General features: G+C 36.5%; 1 protein-coding gene across 2 annotated transcripts in view; it reads right to left on the reverse strand.

Annotated features, from left to right (window-relative positions):
• Positions 1-236: 236 nt before the first annotated feature.
• PCGF5 (polycomb group ring finger 5) overlaps positions 237-20,272 on the reverse strand; it is a 67,688-nt gene continuing 47,652 nt past the window's right edge. The window contains exons 8-10 of one of the 2 annotated variants that reach the window (XM_080822582.1): positions 17,248-17,337; positions 10,032-10,091; positions 2,705-4,147 (exon numbers count right to left, since the gene is read on the reverse strand). In XM_080822582.1, coding sequence (XP_080678708.1) covers positions 4,100-4,147; positions 10,032-10,091; positions 17,248-17,337 — 198 coding nt within the window. In that variant the 3' untranslated portion in view covers positions 2,705-4,099. Of the gene's footprint in view, positions 4,148-10,031; positions 10,092-17,247; positions 17,338-20,272 lie in introns of both variants that reach the window. The other variant, XM_080822583.1, reaches the window with a different exon arrangement.

Consider the following 20,272-nt stretch of genomic DNA (forward strand, 5'->3'; position numbering starts at 1 on the left):
ATAGAGTGTCTCCAAGGAGGTTTGTCCAGTGGCCGATCAGAGAGACTGCACCGTGTGAGCTGTACCTTCAAGGTGGCCCCAGTGTCCGCTCCCAAGGAAAATGGGGGTGGGGTGGGGGGGTGGCAATGCTTCCTTGATGCATATGCTCTTGATCTGGGACCCACTGTGCCAAACTGGGCTGTGCGGCTAAATTCTAATCACAATAAAGTAATCACTGAGAAACAGGACAAAGAGTTACTTAAAAAAAAAATAGGCTTTTATGAAAAATTTGCTTTTGGATACAAAAAAAGCATTTACTTATGGAAGTCTAATAGAATGTACTATTTTTCTATACATGTAAGCAGCATGGTCAGCACTTCTACTAAAGTCTGCCTTTAGTAAAATTTCTTCTGTTATTAAGAACCCAGGAACTAAAATAAACAGAGTTTTAGTTTATATGGCCTCCATGAAATGGATTAAAGAGCTTCTCAAATTAGAATTTAAAATTTCCATTTTAGTTTTCTTTTCAAAGGATGCATTTCTCCCCCTTGCATCCAGGGGGAGCCAATTGTGGTGTTTCATCTCTTTCTCACCTTTGAGGATTTCCCAAGACCTATCAAGTGATGCTGGAAAAACAAGGGACATATTTGAAAGGAAGTGTGCTCTGATTATTGCAAGAAAAACCCACATTTGATTGATCTCATCACAAAAATTCAGTTTAAAGCCTTTCTTTGGTGATATTTTAGTAGTTACTCAAGGTTATTGAGTTACTAACTATATAAAATTAAACTGCAACCTAAAAATTTCCAACCTCCAAACTGTTAAAACTGTCTCTCTTACCATGGTTATTAATGAACAGTAGAATGTCTTTGGTGATCTCTATTTCTTATGAAAATCTTTCAAAAAGAGATTACTTATGAGTGCCTAGTTAGATACAAAACCATTCATAAGAGACAGGTACAGATAACTCAAAGTTTATGCAACAAATCTAAACAGAAATGCACTTTAGCAATGAGGCACTTTCTCTTAAAGATTTCAGTAAAGCTAAACAGCTCACAATATTATATAACACACTTTTTCCCCCTTACAGAGTCATTTAAATTTAGATTAAATTGGAGTGTATAATGTAGTTGAGCAAACTCATTACATTTATAAATGTGGCATATTCGTATGGGACATATTTCCAATGAATAAAGAAATAATACACTTTTAGAAAAGTAATTAAAAGATATTACCCAAGGTACCTGCACCCCAGACTGAAAGACCTTATATTACCTCATCAATAAGCCTCTTAGTTCATTTTTTATACTTCTTAAAAGTGTTTTGTTAATCTAGAGAAAAGGCTATATTCTGATTCTCCTATTAATGGATGTGATGATCCCAGCTAAAGTGGGATCTATAGGCCACAGTCCTTCTTTATACCCTGGGTTCCTTGACCCTCTTACATCTCTGATATCTAAGGCAGAGAAAACAGATGGCAAAATCTTTTATGGAAGTGAAGTTCTTTGAGTTCTTTTCTTAAGAAACAATAGATTAAAAAAATTTAACTTGATTTCCCAATTTTGCGGATTCAAATGATTATATAAAGACTTTTATTAGTACCCTAAGCTGATAAAACTAACCACAAAAGTTGCCTATATATTTTTTTCTGTATCTAGTTTCTTACAAATTCCACAATCTGACTTAGGGGATAATTAGTGTATTGCTAGACATGATAGTAGTCCCATACTTAGAAAATCATATTTGAATATACCAAAAGAAGTCGGTTGAAGAAGTCTATGGTTCTTAACAGTAACATTGTATTACTCAGGACCATCACAAAATGAGTACCTTTCCCTAACTTGTAACTGATACCCTTCTTTAGGTTTTCTTTCACATGTTTTGGCACATATTCCACTGCATTTCAGTAAAAATGTTAACAGGTTAACATGGAATAAAGGAGTTTTATATAAAACTATTCTCAATCCCATAATTGCTTCCTATGTATTTCCTTGGAAAAGAGTGAAATTACATGAGACGAGGCAGCAACAGGCCAGACTGAAAGAGATCAGGTATACAAAACTGATTTAAGGCCGTAAGTTTGGCTGGAGACCCAATCACATGCAGGTCTCATTTGTGGTTTTTAAAACACACTCTCAATCCATTTTGAGTTAACTAACTTCCATATGTAAAACACCATTTTAATCTGACTGCGATTTTAAAATTTCTTAGAGATGTCAGGGAACTGGATTTCATAGCACAGCAAAATAATTTCTGTAGCGGAGAGTAAATTCTGTTCTTGGTTGAGTGTAACCTAACCATTTTTAAAGAGTTAACAAAAATCTGCCTTTTAAATTCTGCTTGTGAGTCCTTCCAGGCACAAACACAATCTAACAAAATGAAATTCAGAAAGCATTGCCATAACCTTTGTCACAAAAGTCAAAACAAAAACAATAGAAGACTTTAATACAAAGACACATGGAAGAGATAATTATGAAGTTTCAGCCTTTTATGTTGTGAAATATATCAAGATTTAGCTGTATTTTGTATGTGTTTTTTAGAGTTGTACAATGTTACAAGAAGCATTTTGAGATTCAGAAGGCATTAATCCGTGATACATTTTACTGGAAAATGTAGCACATCTATAATGTATACAGTATAAAAACTATGTGTGTAACACACAGATTGTGCTCATGTCAGATTTCTAAAAGAGTTTTTCCTAACTTTCAAGATTTTCCTAAGTTTTAGAGGTTAACTTGTTTATTTTGAAGCAATTAATAAAACTTGATTTCCAAAGAAGCTTTTTGAAAACAACTGTAATTTTTAAAAGGTTTAAAATGAAGTTCTTCATATAATTTAAGGTAACAAGACTTTCTTTGACTTGCAGACTAATCTCAAAATGAATGGAAGACTTAACAAAACTGCAAAATCAAGGACATTATCACAGCTCTGAACTTAATGAATTTATGTATAAAACCAGAATCCCGTTTCCCCCTGATTACTACAGGATCTAAAATGAAATATCCTCAAACCATTAATTTTGGTTAGCATATTTACCTACTACACAGCATTTATTCTATTTTACGCATATGGTTTGGAAATGTGATAGGTAACTAACAGTTTTGATTGGTAATTGCCTTGAGACTTCTGAAATCCATAAAATAGCTAATGTTATCTGCTCTAAAAGTCCTAATATTTAAAATCATCCTAACCCTCTGCATGCCACAATGACACACACCTAAGGCCAACTTAAAGAGAGACACCGCACTCATTAAATGGGAGCCACAATATAATGATGCACACATAAAACAGGCTATACACAGTGACGTTTCGTGAAGCAGCACCTGCTTGTCATAAGGCATTATGAAAGTTTGACCTTACTGATGCATTAATTTTGTTAGAGTAAATGTGACCAGTTGTCAACGTCTTGTATGGTTGTGAATCCAACCTCAGGTCTCCATGAAGCCCCTCCCATTTTCCAATCCGAGGGCTAAGCTGCTCTCCTTGTGCAACTAGCAGACTACACAGCTGGAGGACTGAAAAGGTCTACCGCTATCATGTGCTCTAATGATAAGAATGATTGGCATTCTTCCCCAAAGACTTGCACACTCAAGAGTGAACTATTTCACACACAAAAAGCTTACTGAGAACAGGACAGTGGCTCAAAAACCACTCTTCTAAATACTTTCCCATACAAAATAACTTCAAGAGACAGTAATTATTTCTTGTACAGTACTCTAAACAAAAGTTAATAAAATACTAAGTATGTGAACACTGCAACACCACACAGAGTCATAGTACTAGTGTAATCAAACATCAGGACAGTCTGGGAACAGGCAAGCAAGCTACGCGGGAGGCTGGATCGCGGCTGCACACCTAGCTGATGCCAACCCTGGCCGTACTGGACACCGTGAGACGGCAAAGATACCTTATGCAGATGGTTCAGTAGCAGAATGGCACTTGGTTCACTCTTAATAGAAACAACATAAATGTAATTGACAATTAAGAGACAGACAAATGGCCTTATTTGCATGCTGAAAATCTGGTTGTGTCCCTCTCGTCCACACACCGTTCACTGTGCGATCTGTTGATGAGTAAACAAAGTGCAGGATTCATCTCGGGGGGATCGAGGCCCCTTGGTCTAACCGAAATCAATTCTTGGTCGATACTGCAATACCATGGGGTAGGACTACAAAATAAAAACAGGATGATGAATGAGACTGTGTTTACATGAAAGCAATAAAGATTATATATAAAAGATTTTTAGAATGCAACGTTCTACTTTGCAATATTTCCTGGTACTAGTGATTATGACAATTAAATGAAGACTAGTTACCTTTAAAATTATTTTTAAGTTGCCTTTTTCTCCCCCCCAGAATCAGTGAAGTTTTCTGTACTCTATGTAACAAAGGTCAAATTGAAAGGCTCACTGATGTCACACCAGCTGGGTATGTGACCATTACTAATGTAACACTTAGCGAGGGCCAGGGGAGGACTGAAGGTTCTGGGCTCTGCATAAAGGGATTCATTCCATCGATCGTTAACCACGTGGGGCTGGATTCTACCCAGAGCTGCTGTCTGTGGCAGCCCACTGAGTCACAAGGTAACAGACCTCTTGCTATGAATCAGTGAAATTGGGAGAGTTTTCGCGAATCACATTTTGTAAAAGTTAAGTTTGACACCTTTTTCTTTTTAACATTTAAACTTGAATGGTCCTTAAAAAATGCTGAAAAACAAGTAGGTGTTATATAGAACATTAGGTTGCTACCTCCTCTCAACAGTTAGTTGATACAACTATCTATTCACTGTGGACTCTTCTATAATTGAAAGGTTCAGGTGGTCCTTGGTTGTTCTGACTCTGGAAAAGGTGTCCTACATCACCACACTAGAGACGGAAGTGCTTCCTGCGCGCGAGAGGCACGTGCCACACGGCCACCTCTGTATTTGTCTGTCCCGCAGTTTGACTGTATCATTTAGAACCTAAACATCAGAGTCAGAAAGGTCTGGAGAACCAATGGTTTTCCTTTTTCTGAAAGCTGCAGAGCCCCTTCTAAATGCAATTTTGAGGAGCAACTTCTACAAAACCAAGACAGTGCGGAGACTGTCACGGATGGTTCCCCTTTATCTCTGTGTAGGTGAACATAAATCTCTAGGAAAGAAAATTGTGTACTATTTCATACATCTGAGAGAGATGGACCGAGGTTCTATAATCCTAAAAAATGACTATTTCTGTACTAATCATAGCTATGTTATATACTGAGAAGACTCGTCATTGGAGTCTTTTCCCGTTCAGCTCAGGATGGGACTGGAGGATGGGAATGAAAATTTCTAGGTCTTGCCCTTTCCAGGTGAGGACGTAAGGTGATGCCACCACCAGTCCTAAGGGCTGGAATAAAAGTCACAGTCTCTCAAGATTTCCATGGTCTAAATCTATTTTGGTTTAAATTTAGTTTACTTGTTTTTACTTAGAATTTGTTCCTTCTGAATGAGAGTGTCTGGGAGTGGCACAGCAATCTGCATTTTATAAAAAAACTCCCTGGGTTTTCTGAAGCTCAGCCAGATGTGGAGACTGCTGCCCAGGCATCCTACCCTAACTTGGTTACTTCCCATTCTCCCTGGCCCAAGAGGCAGCTTGCCCTCTGTCACAACTATCTTCCTAGCTGTGCTCTCCAATCTGGACTGTTGAATCCACATATTTTTGGCAAATAATTAAGCCACTCGTTCTAGAATCCCTTCATAATATATAGAAGAATCCATCACCGATTCTACTGGGATAAAGGTAGGGAAGTAAAATGGCTTAGCTGTCTGTGGTCAGGATCTTCTCGTTTTCGCTGAAAACCAGTTGGTTTTGTTCTCCAAGTAACCATTTGTGTTTGTTCTATGATGACATATGAAGTTTAATCTTACTGAAATGTTTTAAAATGCTGGGAACTGTTAAGACATACTTGAAGTTCAATTTGTATTTCAGTTTGCTTTCTGTAGTAAAATGGCACTGCACGTACTATCATGAAATATGGCACGTCACCCCCTAGTGTTCAGTGACTGTCCTGAACAGACCCACTTGTAGAGTTGCTAGTCCTCAGTCTCATCATGTCCTAAAATAAAAAATAGATACTTCCACAGTATAAATTTCAAATGTGGTAACATTAGAAAATAATGCTGACCTTCATTGATGTGCTGCTTTTCTTAAAAAATCTTTATCATAAAAGTAAACGTGATAGATTTGGAAAATACAGAAAAGCACCAAGAAAAAAGCAAAATCATTTAACCATACCAACATTCAAAGATAACTACCATAATTAGTGTATATCCTTCTAGACTTTTTGTCTATATACATATATTTTTTCAAGACTGTAACCATGGCACACATATTGTTTGGAAAATAATTTTGTCCACATAAAATTGTAATTTCCATTAAAAAATTCATGACTTCTACACTAATATCCCATGTAATATTTCTAAAGGATGACTATAATGCTTTTCTATAAAAGAATTATAAGTTATCAATAAACCTTTTGATATGTTTTAGTTTATTCCTTTTTTTGTGTGTGTGTTTATAAGTTAATCTTGACCCAATGATCAGGGCTGGTTCCTAGAAGTGGAACTGCTAGTTCCACTGCTGCTAGTTCAAACAGCACACACATTTTTAAGGCTTTTTGATAAATACTGTCACACTAGGCTTCAAGGAAGTTATTCTATCTTTACATTCCCAAACATATATGAGTGCTTTCTTCAATGGCCTCACCAATAATGAGTACTATATTTTCTTCCCTCCTAATATGGCAATTTAAGCATAAAATATTATTTTACTTCTTCTAAAGAAATTAACCATTTTTGTATGCTGATTAGTCCGTTTTTTTTGTGACTTTCCTAAGCATGTCTTTTGTTCGTTTTGTTGTTCATTTTTCTAAGGAAAGGTAAACTTTGTCTTATAGATTTATATGAATTCTTCATGTATTAAAGACATTAAAACTTTCTGTCATACATTGCAAATATTTCCTCAGTTATGGTATTTTTGCCACGTACTTTTCAACATTAACAGTCGACTTGGTTTGTCTTTGTTTCCCCTTACATGTACAATGAGAAAGGCTGTCTCTACTCTGGTATCACTCAATTGTACTTCTTCCTGATCTCTGATGGTATCAATTTTAATATTTACTACTTTAAGTCGTGAGAATCTCCTGTAACATGAGGTATGGACTACATTTCAATCCCTGTCACCAAAGGTCGCAGTAAAATTTAGTGGAAACAAACCTAGATCACACCCAGCCCCCCACCATCTATACTCCGAGTTCACTGATTACTCCTGCCAACGGCCAACTGCTGTTTCTGCTCTGGCCTCACTGGCCTCCTTGCAACCCTCAAGTAACCAGACGTAACCACTCCTACAGGTCTTCCCACTGTGTTCCCATCTTCTGAAGCACCCTACCCCAGATACACACATGGCTAGTTCTCTCACTTCCTTTTGATCAAGAATCACCACTTCAAAGAGGTCTTCCCTTTATCTAAAATATTCTATTTATGTTTTCACACTACAAATTGTATTCATTTATTTTTCATCTGTTACCATCATTAGAGCATAAGCTCTATGAGGAAGAAGAATTTTGCTCATTTTTACATCTGTGTCCCCAGGACCTTAAAGACTGCCCAGTGCACTTAAGTGCTCAATTGGTATTTGCTAAATGAATCATTTTTAATTCCGCTAACTTGAAATACTCTTTATAGACTCATACATACCAGACAGTCTGTTCCTGAGCTATTCTTTTGATTTGTATGTCTCTGTTTAAGTCAGTACCTATTTTAATGACTTCAGCTTTAAGACACATTTTAGCATGTGGCAATGCATGTGCCCCTTGATTACTCACTGAAAAATGTGACTGACCAGAAGCACTGGTTGATACTTCCTGATGAACTTCAGAATGACTGATTCTGTTAAGTTAAACAAGAATCTGGTAAAAGTGTGCTTGGAACTACATCTAACTCCATAATTTAATTATGGGGGAGAAAGGACGTCTCTATAGTATCTAATATACGATTTAAATTTCTTGTGTGTGAAGTGGTATTTGGTTATTTATGAGGAAGTTTTTGACCTTAGAAAATACATGTTGAAATATTTAGTGGTCTACTGTCATGATACTTGCAATTTACTTTCAGATGGCTTCACAAAGAAACAATAGAATTATAAAGGGATTAATGAGAAAGGAAGAGAAGGAAAAAAGGGACAGAAAATGTAGCAAAATGTTAATTAGTAGAAATCTAAGCAAAAGTAAAGGATATTCCTTTGTATTATTTCAGCTTTTTTGTTTTTTGGAAAATTTTCAAAATAAGTTGGTAGGAGAAATTGGGACTTAATAATGAATTTTATCAAATGCCTTTTTAGTATCTACTGATGGTTTTGATTTGACTGTGTGTTTGTCTGCATAAAATATGTTTCTACTATATAACATATATTACTTCCCTCCCCCAATATTAAGCCATTCTTGTATTTCTGATAAAAATACTATTTGGTCTTGTTATTCTTTTAGTATAGGATTTTAGTGTATTATTTATTATCTTTGTATTTGTATTAAAAATGAGATTGATACTCATTTTCTAGTTTGAGGTTCTCTGTCAGTTTTTGGTATCATGATTATGTTACTTTTGTAAAATGAATTTGGAAGAATTCTACCTCTTTCAACAATTTTTTAAGATTTGTTTATTTATTTATTTGAAGACAGAGATCACAAATAGAGAGGCAGGCAGACAGAGACAGGGGGAAGCAGGCTCCCCGCTGAGCAGAGATCCTGATGCGGGGCTCCATCTCAGGACCATGGGATTATGACCTGAGCCGAAGGCAGAGGCTTAACCTGCTGAGCCACCCAGGTGCCCCTCTTTCAACAATTTAATACAATTTAGAATGCGAATAATTTATTGCTTGAAAATTTGAGAGAATATGACCATAAAACTACTCAGACATCCTTTGAGGAAGGATTATTATTTTCTTTTATGACTTAGTGATTTACATTTTCTTTCTTCATGGTAAATTCTGGTCCACTGGTAGTTTTCTAGAAAACTGTCCATTTTGTGGAATTTAAAAATTTTTTAAATTTTAAAATAAAATAGTATAAAGCTATATACATAAAGTTTTCTTGAAATAAGTTAAGTGATAACTTTTTCCCTGAAAATTTCTAATTGAACCTTGGCTAAAGGTATATCCTGTTAATTTTAAGTTCAACCCCATGACAGGACTAAAATCCACAATGAAGTGTTGAAGAAAGAAAAGAGAATTTGTGAGGATTTTAAAAAATCTGATCTTACTCCAGTTCTCTAATATTTTAGGTCAGATTTTATGAACATCTTCAAGAAAACAGACATCAGTGTCAAGAGTGAAAGCAAAAAACCATGTATGTATGAGTTCTAGTTCAAGGCAGAAGCATCACTAAAATTTATCATCCCAATTAAAATGTACTTTTATTAGGTAACTGGAAAATGGATCAGAGGAAAGTTTTTCTCAGTGCATTTTAAAATTAGTCCTCTTCCGTTTCTTCATTAAAAGGGGTAACCCAGGGAGAGCACTCAGGGCGGGGCCTAGTAAGCAAGCTCACAGTTCCACTGCGCTGTTGCCCTTAGGGTGATTTCCCTGATCTGGCATTTTATCTTTCACTTGTGGGTGACTGACTGATTAAAAAAAAACACACGAAAATTTATGCAAAGAAGTACTGGGTATGGAGCAGAGATCCAACATGGAGTAGATTTCTCAAGGGGTGAAACTAGTAATTATTAAAAATTTCTGATTTTTAAATTATTTAATAAATAATTTAAAAAATAATTTAATAAATTGTTAAAACTCTCATAAATAATGGCCTTAACACTTATAATTTCATTTTCAGTTCAGTGAAATTAAATAGATGAATGCAAGAGAACTAAAATAATGGGACACTCTGAGGACATAAATTGAAAAATGAAGTTTTGTAGCTCAGATAAATACTGGTTTTGCCAAGCTGCAGGTCTTAGAAACTCGGGTTTGGGACGAAAGCAATCACCACCTTGGCGGGCGTCAGGCGGGCATATGTACAGTCGTGAGTGCCTCTTACCTGATACAAAGGGCCATCCTGAGAGCAGACTTGCGAAGCTGAGCAGTTCAGACACCGAAACTGCGGAGGAGATGAACTCATCAGATAAGAGGCATCCACAACTGGATACATATTTAAAACTGATTATTTAAACTATTTTAACGTCAAACATGAGTCAACATGATAATTTTAAGTAAACACTTTCCAAACTATGGTAGTTTTTTTTTTTAAAGATTTTAATAACTTAGTGACTGGTAAAATGTAGCCTGAGACAACTTTAGTATCTAAATATCAGTTTTGTTAATATTCTGCAAGTATTTACGAAAATGGTGCCTATCGTTTCCATCTCCTCTTCAGATAATAATTCCTGGGAAAACCCTCACCTCTTCAATCCAGGAGGGGTACCCTCTTTCTTCCACCCCTGCCAGTGACTAATCTCGCTTAGCTCGCTCTTCTACTACCCGTGAAAGCAACACTGTTTAGAGTTCAGAGCTCTGAAAGGGGTATGCAGTTTGCCCCAACATGTAAGGGGTCCATTTTCTATTTTAGATTAGGTTCTTTATATTGCTCAGATTAGATTTTTAGTCTCCATATCTATTTTAAGAGCGGAGAATACGAACTCCTTGAGTCTTTATCTTATTCTCATGCACTGTCTTAATAACTAAGGCCCAGAAATGGCATACAGCAGCTTCTCAAAAAAAATGTTTCATGAGTAAATCAATGAATGAACACATTTTAAAGTACTGAGTAGATTCAGTTGTAAACCCACTAACTTTTAACAGTTTAACCATTCACAGTAAAGAAAAAAATCATTCCCAAATCTTGATTTTTCAATGTTGAGCTAAATACTTATTAAACATGAACTTTATTTTAATTGTAACACAATTATAAACAATGAAATATATACTTTAAAATTATGTATATATGAACTTAACATTGCAAGCCTCTTCAAAATAGGAAAATATACATAAAAAATAGGTATAAATTAACCAGGAAAAATCTAACATCCTAGAGCAAGCAGCTTTTTAAAAGGTAGACTTTGAAATAATGTTAAGGTAAGAAATGATTAAAACAAATGTACTGATAGCCTTTTAAATAAAATTTTAGAAATTTTCCATTTCCCCAAAAGACTAGCCATTTTTTCCAGGAGTGAGTCCTGGACTTCCTGTACAGGGCTCATCAACATGCTGGAAGCCATGCCCAGCACTACTATCTTCAGCAACCTTTCCTTTTCTCTCTGAAAAGTCCCCACACTCTGGCCTATCCCGAACAGCAAGTCCCGAACAGCATTTAAGAGTGAAGAGTTAAGGTGAAGGAGGCTATTTCACTAAGTGATTATAAGTCAAGAAGGATGTTTGTTTTTCCTAGAATTAATAATGCAGATAAAGCAAAGCAAGACAAATGTGGCGCGGTAACTTGGGGTATGTCCTGGCAGGAAGTTGTGAGAAGCGACAAAACCAACCAGGATCAGCTGGGAAGGAGGGGCTGTACTGAGAGTTAGTACTCAACCTACCTGAGAAAAAGGAGAGCAGGAAGAACATGAGTTCATGATGAAAGCTGAGGCCAGATGGAAAAATATGAATAGCAAGCTCCCAGGGATGAGAGGAAGTTAAGTGAGAATTACAATAACAAAATGCAACATGCATAAGCTATTCATAAACTCACTAACATTTACTATGTCAGGCATTCCGCTAGGTACTTTATAATATTTCATTCTTACTAAAAAATTTCAAGACAGGTATTATTACACCCAAATTTTAAGGATAAAAAAATACAAAAAACAAGAGTGGAAACTAGGAAGCAGAATGGCTCAGTTGGTTAAGCATCTGCCTTCGGCTCAGGTCATGATCCCGGGGTCCTGGGATCAGACCCTGCGTGGAGCTCCCTGCTCAGAGGGGAGCCTGCTCTGCCCCTCCCCTCACTCACGCCCTCTCTCTCAAGCAAACAAATAAAAAATCTTAAAAAAAAAAAAAAAAGCCAATAACTAGGAAGCAGAACACAACTGGGAGGAAACAGTTACAACATACATAACCAAAGATTATAGAATCCAGAATATGTAAAGAGCTCCTAGAAGTTAGTTAGAAAAAGACAACCACACAATGGAAAAACAGCAGCAAGGCAATGGATAGGAAAAGAAACTTCACAGAAGAAATACAAAATTGATCATGTGCAATGTTGGTGAAGATTTCAGAAAATGGGAACTCTCATATATTACCGGTAGAATTATACACTGCTAAAATCTTTTAAGAAGGAAATCTGTATCTATCAAAATTTAAAACATGCACACTCTCTTGTAAATCCATATCTGGAATCTAGCCAATGAATATGCTTGCACATGTGCAAGAATATATATATGTGCTGAAATCTAGCACTGCTTGTAATGTTTAATAAACTTGAAAAAGTCTGAATTTCCACCAAAGGAGCGTGTTAATCAGATTATGCTGCAGCCACACAAATGGAATACTATCAACTTGTTAGAAAGAATTATATCAAGTTTGTTGATTCTCTATATGACACATCAACAAATGAGAAAAAAAAAGTTGCTGAACAGTACATGTGAGTCCATTCATGTTTCAGAAATGTGGTGAATACTGCATATACTTATGAACAGGATCATGTATTCTTGATGACTGGTCTAGATAAGTTCCTTCCCGACTGAGATCTAATTCTGTAACTCTACACCCTCAATTTACAGATGTGGAAGCTACAGGGTAAGTCAGTAGTCATGGATCACGTTTCCTAAACCCCTATTACTCAAAAGATGGTCCAAAGATTAGATGCACTGGCATTCCCTGGAAACTTGTTAGAAATGCAGAATCTTGGACCCCACCCCAGACCTACTGAGTCAAATATGAATTTTAGCAAGATCCCCGGGGGATTTCTATTCACATTGAAGTTTGAGAAGCACTGGTTTTAAGAAAAGGTACATTTTCTTCCATTAATAAGTGAAAGATGAACACCAATCTTGAGTATAATACCTTCAGGTATCAATGTTATTATGAATTGAAAAATCTCTAAGAATTAGCTAAGTTTAACCAGATGTTTGATTCCTAAAGCTAAAACCCCAAAAGTACAAGGACTACAGAAAACAGGCTGAGCCTTCAGTGGAACTGCCCCAGGATAAAGAAGAGAAAAGAGGCGGAGATGCTGTGTGGCTCAGGGAGATGTTGCTCTGAAGAAACGGGAGGCCAAGTGGACTTCTTCAAGATTCTTCCTAGGAGTCCAGACCTCAGACAAGGTAAGGAGGTGATGCAACAGAGTGGCCTTGCCTGAGACAGAAGACCCTGGTGGCAGGGGCAGCATCCCGTGTGAAGAGGGAAGAGAGTACAGGGTTGACTCAGAGACCTAGGAGAGCCTGGAACACATGAGGAGAACACCCCTGCCCCCACACCCACAGCACTGAGTAAAAAACCTGCAAAGATGCCAATTTCAGCCATATCAACCTAAAAATTTATTCCAATGCCAATCATAATCCCACTCTCAAGTTCATCTGAAAAAAATAAATGGGTAAAATTAGCACCATTTTTAAAAGAACGAGCTTAGCTGTAACAAATATGAATATACATCGTAAAGCAAATTAGAAGGCCTGTTTGCCTTATAAATTAGTTTGAACTTTATTCAAAATTATCCCAAAGAAAATGGACAACTGAGGGGCTTTAAATTAGGAGCAGTATATGATCGGATTTTTATAAAAACTATACATACTGTGTAATATGCAGGGATAAGACCCGTGCAGAAGAACAAAATAGAATGTCCAGGAACATGTGTGTACTTATACATGTATGGATACATATGCACAGATAATGGTGACAACTCAAAACACTGAGATATATAAAGTATGGCTTATTCAATAAATTACGTTTTTGGCGAAAAATCTTAGAATAATTTTTGTTAGAGTCTTAGCCTCACTGTAGGTATGTGCACGTAAGTAAGTAAATCTTAAGTGGATCAAAATGTTTAATGTAAAAAAGTACTGGAAAGAAGCAAAAGAATCCCCCGTGGTGGTCATGAGTTTCAGTAATCAGCTGACCCCAGCCCAACACACAGCCAGGTACCAAGAACAGCAGGCAGAGTCATGTGAGCTTGTCAGACATCCTGGCATCCTGCTGGAAGCGGAGGGTAGAGACGGGAGGGACGTGACTGCATCAAATACACTAGAAGGGGCTTGATCACGAAATGACTGTTTTATTGCTAATTTGTCCATTCATTCCAACTGTTAGAATTCACCAATTATTATAATAATAATTCATAATTAGTTGGAACATTTGCAAAAATTTAAAATTTAACAGAAAACAAATGGGAAATGGAGATTCAAATAAATGAGATGATCTTTAGGATATATTTTGCATTAACTATGACATTATAAAAGAAACTTTTCATTCAATTTACTCTTTGAACAGATACTTAGTATTAGTACTAGGCCCTGCTCTGGGTACTGGAGACTCTGCAGTGAACAAATAATTATCCCTATCCTCAGACTACATTTGAGTTGGGGGATAAACAAAGAACATAAATAAGTGGCATAGTATGCCAGATGGTATGAAAAAAATACTCTAGAAAACAATCGAACATAAAATGGATTGGGAGAATGCCATATTGGGAGTGGGGGTTGTACTATTAAGGAAAGTCGGAGGCCTCACTGAGAAGGAGATGTAGAAGCCAAATTCCTTGGGCGAAGAAGGTAAAGAAAATGATTCACATGGGTACTTCGGGAGGTAGGAGAAAGCCCAGCATGTCAGAGGAAACCGAAGTGAGTGGGGCTAGGCTGTGGTGAGTCAAAGGAGAGTAAAGAGTAAGATCACAGAGGTGTTTGGGGAAAATTGTGGGGGTATGTACCTATAGGTGCTGGAAGGACTTCGATTTTTATCTAAATGATATGAGATGTCCCTGGAGAGTTGAGAGCGGAGAAGTGACATGTTCTAATTTGTTTTCAGGGGATCCCTCTGGCTGCTGTGCTGGGCCAGGACAGTAGTGGGACCCTGGGTGGAGGCAGGAGAGGAAGCATGGAGCCCAGGGAGATTTTTACAGAACTTCTGGAGAATGGTGACAGCTGCGGGGCCCAGAGTGGCAGACATGGAGGGGGGAAGACATAACTGGCCTCTGATCATGGTATTCTGATAGGAGAGGTCACAGAATTTGCTAAGGATAGATGAAAGAAAAAGAAACTAATCAAGACTGACTTCAGGGACTCTGGTCTGAGAAGCTGGAAAAAATGGAACTACAAATCTTAGAACTACTGAGATTGTAAAGACTGAAAAAATAAAATGGACTAATATATTATTGCTGTACTAATGATAAAATCTAGTTTTCCTATTTATTGGTCTAGTTTTTACATGAATGAAAAATCATAAGGTACTGAACCATTTTCCCAACCAACCCATATTAAAATATGCCTTAGACAACATAGGAGTTTAAACTATCAGATATATGTAATCAGAAACACAACTGTAGTAAAGACTGATTTAACTGATAGTCAATTAACGACAATTTCTTCAAATTAGCTCTTTAATGCTTTGACTTTAAAATAACTGGCAGTGTGGATGACCTCTGAGAAGGACAAGTAAGCGCTATCTCTTCAACCTTAAGGCAAACCTATTCATAGCACTTGAAAATCACTAATACATAATAAAATGCTCAAAGACTTATCAAAGAAAACTAAAATTACATTATGATATTATATGTGATATCACAATATCTAGGCCGCCACGGTGCAGGGTAAGGGAGAAATGACTGCCTCTGTAATCTGCACCTGGTACCTGAAACATTTTGGTTGGAAGGATTCAATGAGGGTGATGTATGTAGAACCATTTTAAAAAACTATAAAATATCCTAGAAAGGTGGTAATAATTTACCAAATACAAAGATAATTAGATTTTTTTTTTTAAATGAGGCTTAGAGAGGTCTAATGAGTTCTTCCTGGCACATGACCAGCTGGTAACCGGTACTAGAACAGAATCTTTTCTTCCTGGTCATGAGAATTCAGCCTCACAAGGAAGTCTTCACCAAAGCGGGATTCAGAAAAAAAAACTGACTTTAGAAGTTAGGTGCTTTATTTATTGTTATATCAAGATATTTCTGGAAAACATAGCCAATTTTCTTACCCATTGAATACAACACCCGAAAATGATTTTTGAGGTTTTATAACTATTCCACAGATGTTTACATTCCACAGAAATATGTTTTTGAACAATCCTAATTATATTCAGATTCTGTGTTGCCTTTGAGAGGGGTTATATTTCTTAATTTTGTATTTTTTACAGTTAATTTATATTTTCATAAGAAAATGTAATAAAACCCAGCTTATTAGAGAGATTAAAATTATGCAGAGTTTAGAAGTAGGACATATTGTACCATAAACACCATAGACTCTTAATGTCTGAGAGGACCTTGGAAATCATCTAGTACAACCTTCTAGTCAATCTCAATTAACGTGTATTCATGTAATCAGATTATGAAGAGAATTTGGTAACATTAGGACCACACTCCTCACTGAGATACATTAGCCTTATAATCCCTAGCCCCTTGGATTTCTCTACTATTAATGTCCTACATAACTCAGATAAGATATGCTTGAACCTTCTAATTAACCCTAAACAAAGGTACAGTTCAAAATAGAGAATTCTCCTTTTGGGTGTTTTGGATTTTTCTCAGGTTTTCTCCTTTTACTTTTATTCTCATTTCTTTCATACTGCCTTGGGCCTAAGCCACAACAATCTAATTCTGACATCAGAAACCACAGCAAACTCACTTACCCTTTGGTCCAATTTTATACTTTCACATAAACGAGGTACCTGAAAAAAAGATTACCTAGATTCTACCCCATCTGTTCCCTCTGGCACAACCAAAAAATAATATCAACCATTAAACAACATACTAATCAGGGCAAAACTTAGTCTTCTCCCTTGACTCCATACAGTTAGACGTTCCCATATTTTATCGGGGTTTAAAAAAATTTAAGTGCCATCTTTTCTGTATTGAGGTAAGTAGAGTGCTGAACATATTTAGATGGAGTTTTTTAACTCACCATAAATATAACAAAACCACATTTAACACAGATTTTGGCCTCATCTTTAGGACCAATTATCATGGAGTAGCTGAGATAAACAGTAAAAGGAATCCATTTCTTCTCTTTTCAAACTAGTTTTTTTTGTTTGTTTCTACGTAATACTGCTTATTATGAGTAGCAAAATGGCAATATAACTAAATATACACATAGGTAAATATAAAAGCAATTTACGTTTTCGCCTCTCAGTCGCCATCTTGTCATGTAGATGAATTCCATAGTGTGATCCTTCCCCATAATTTCACCATTGCACAGCACATCCAACTTTAAAAAGAACAGTTACAGATCCATTAACAAAAGTAATTTTTAATTCATTAGTGTCTAACACTTTTTCCCCAAATTTCAAAAAAGATTCAAATAGATATAACAAAATAAAAGTATTAACTGTTATTTAAAAAGAACACTGAATATTTTTATTAAAAGCACTGGTCCATCTCATAATTATTAACAATTCAGATATAAGTAACATGAAGCGGTGCTTGTCTTGTCCAACGTACCTGTCACTTAAGTCTACGCACATGATTTTGAAATGCAGTGTAAGGTGTCTCAGTCCATGTCTCTGTGCACCCTTAAAGGTTTAGACATATTTCTGTGATTGTCTCTTACAGAATGGGAAGGAATTGTGGAGGCCTCACAGCATCTTTGGCTTATGAATTCACCTTTCAGAATGCTTTCATCTTCTCAAGATTTAGAGGACTTGCTTTCCCCTCATTAATATGTAGTCAAAGAGGGTAAAGGAATGAGTGTGGATATAAGATTTGTGGGTACTTCAAGGCATTTGAGAATTTCTGGTAATTGCCTGTAGCTAAGTCGATAGAACAGTTAGGGCCAGCAATGCCACAGGCCTGTTATCTTCTCGGGCTCTCGGGCCTGTTTTGCTTGGTTGGTAACTTGCATAATACTTACAGGACCCTCTTCTCACCTTCCATCAAACTTCAAAAAGGGACGAGCTTCCCAAAGCTCACTTTTGCTCTAGAGTTGCAGGAACAAAACAACACCCCAAATCCTTAAGGCCCCAGGAACTGTGGCTATGATTTACCAATTCAACAAAGCATAGTTAAACATTTATCATAGGTCCCTATAAATAAAACATTTCAGTTCTCTAGCTATTAAAAGCAAACTGATAAAGAGTTTGAAGTGTGGGAAGGGGAAGAAAAATGGGTTTTAAATAATTCTGTGTCTGGTTAGAGACTAGAGAGTTTTGAACTTTAAGTCTAAAATAAGTAACATTCTAATTGTATTAGACAAATTTTTAGCTGAATTGTATTGATATTTTGATGATTTATGTTGACTTGTATGGACCTCAAAATGTTTCTCATTTTATTTTTAAAAGGACAATGTAGATAATTTTATTTTTTTAATCTTGCCTGTAAAATAAATTCACAAGCAAAGAAGTAAAGAGATTTAGGATGAAATTCCTAGTTAGGTACACTGCTTCTGTTGTCATTTAAAAACCAAACTATCCTGCCCCAATTAGCAATGTTGTTGCAAAAGCTTCAGTTGTAGGTATTTCATTAAAACATCACCCTATGTGTTAGACAGCAAAATAAGGGGTGGGGTGGGACCAGTAAATGTTACTAAAAATCACAGGAACAGTCCTTTACACTGGGATAGATATGGAGCTGTCAGTGGACAGTGTCTCCAGCCCTGCTGGCTTCCACTGGGGAGAGAGACACTGTGGGCCAGCAGCGAGACTGTATGAAAGAGAGAGTACTCCCAGCTCTAACAACTTCCTGGAACCTAGAAAATGACTCAGTGGGTCACGCTTAGAAGTAAGGAAATAAAACTGCATGTGGTATTTTTAAGAAGAGAAAAAAGTACAAAACCGAATCATAAAAACAATCTCATTTTCTATTTTCACTATTGTATCTAAGTTGTCATTTTTTACTTTACCAAGTACATAGGGCTTTGATTAACTTTCACAATTTTTCCCCTAATGTAAAAGTTGATGTCTCTGGAAACGTTTTAATCTTTGTAGGACCAAACCACAGTAAGAATTTTTAACCCATGGGTTATTAGTTGTCTAAGAGTTTTTAAATAAATTTAGGATCAGAAGCTTCCTCAAAATATATACTTAATACATGTCAATGTCTATGTTCACATCTTATTTTATTTCTGCTATGATAAACTGTTCATATTAATATTGGTATACATAATGAAGAACTAATGTTGCCTTTGATCTTTTTTGTTGTTGTTGTTTTAAAGATTTTATTTATTTATTTGACAGACAGAGATCACAAGTAGGCAGAGAGGCAGGCAGAGAGAGAAGAGGAAGCAGGCTCCCTGCAGAGCAGAGAGCCCGATGCGGGGCTTGATCCCAGGACCCTGGGATCATGACCCGAGCCGAAAGCAGAGGCTTTAACCCACTGAGCCACCCCGGCGCCCAGATCTCTTTGTTTATATACAAAACTAGTCTCAGTCTTTTGTTTCTTCAGAAGCTACTACTATCAGAACCCAAAGAGGAGGAAGAGAAATTAATTCAAGTAGTTAACACTGTCATTTGGACAGGTGAGAAATGGTAGCCATGTCTCCTCATTACTCCTAGGATCATAAACATTCTCCAAACACTGAACACATTACAAGCTGTGCTGTGATCACCATGAGGGCAATTTATCTCTCCATAAGGAAACTGGTAAATGGCATTTATGCAGATGCAGTTATGCTGGTTTTACCTACTGCTACACAATATCATTTTTGCATATGACACAATTAAAGGAAAATTATTTACAAAATCCTTTTTAAAAACACAATGTTTTAAATTCTGATAAGTCTATAAAGTAGAAATGGAACCTGAAGTGCTCATTTAAAAAAAAAAGTGGGGGGGGAGCTCCTGGGTGGCTCAGTGGGTTAAAGCCTCTGCCTTCGGCTCAGGTCACAATCCCAGGGTCCTGGGATTGAGCCCCACATCGGGCTTTCTGCTCAACAGGGAGCCTGCTTCCTACTCACTCACTCTCTCTCTCTCTCTGCCTGCCTCTCTGCCTACTTGTGATCTCTGTCAAATAAATAAAAATCTTTAATTAAAAAAAAGAAAGGAACCTAAAGCATATTGGCATTAAAAAAAAATCTAGCTGTAGTATTATTTAGGGAACATTTAAGCTATTTAAGTATCTCTTCTAATTGTAAACCACTAAATGCATTAGTAGCCAGTTTTAGTCAGATGTTAAATTAAAAAATACACATTATACAAATAGAATACTAT

Source organism: Martes martes (assembly GCF_963455335.1).
Source record: "Martes martes genome assembly, chromosome: 14".
Taxonomy (NCBI): domain Eukaryota; kingdom Metazoa; phylum Chordata; class Mammalia; order Carnivora; family Mustelidae; genus Martes; species Martes martes.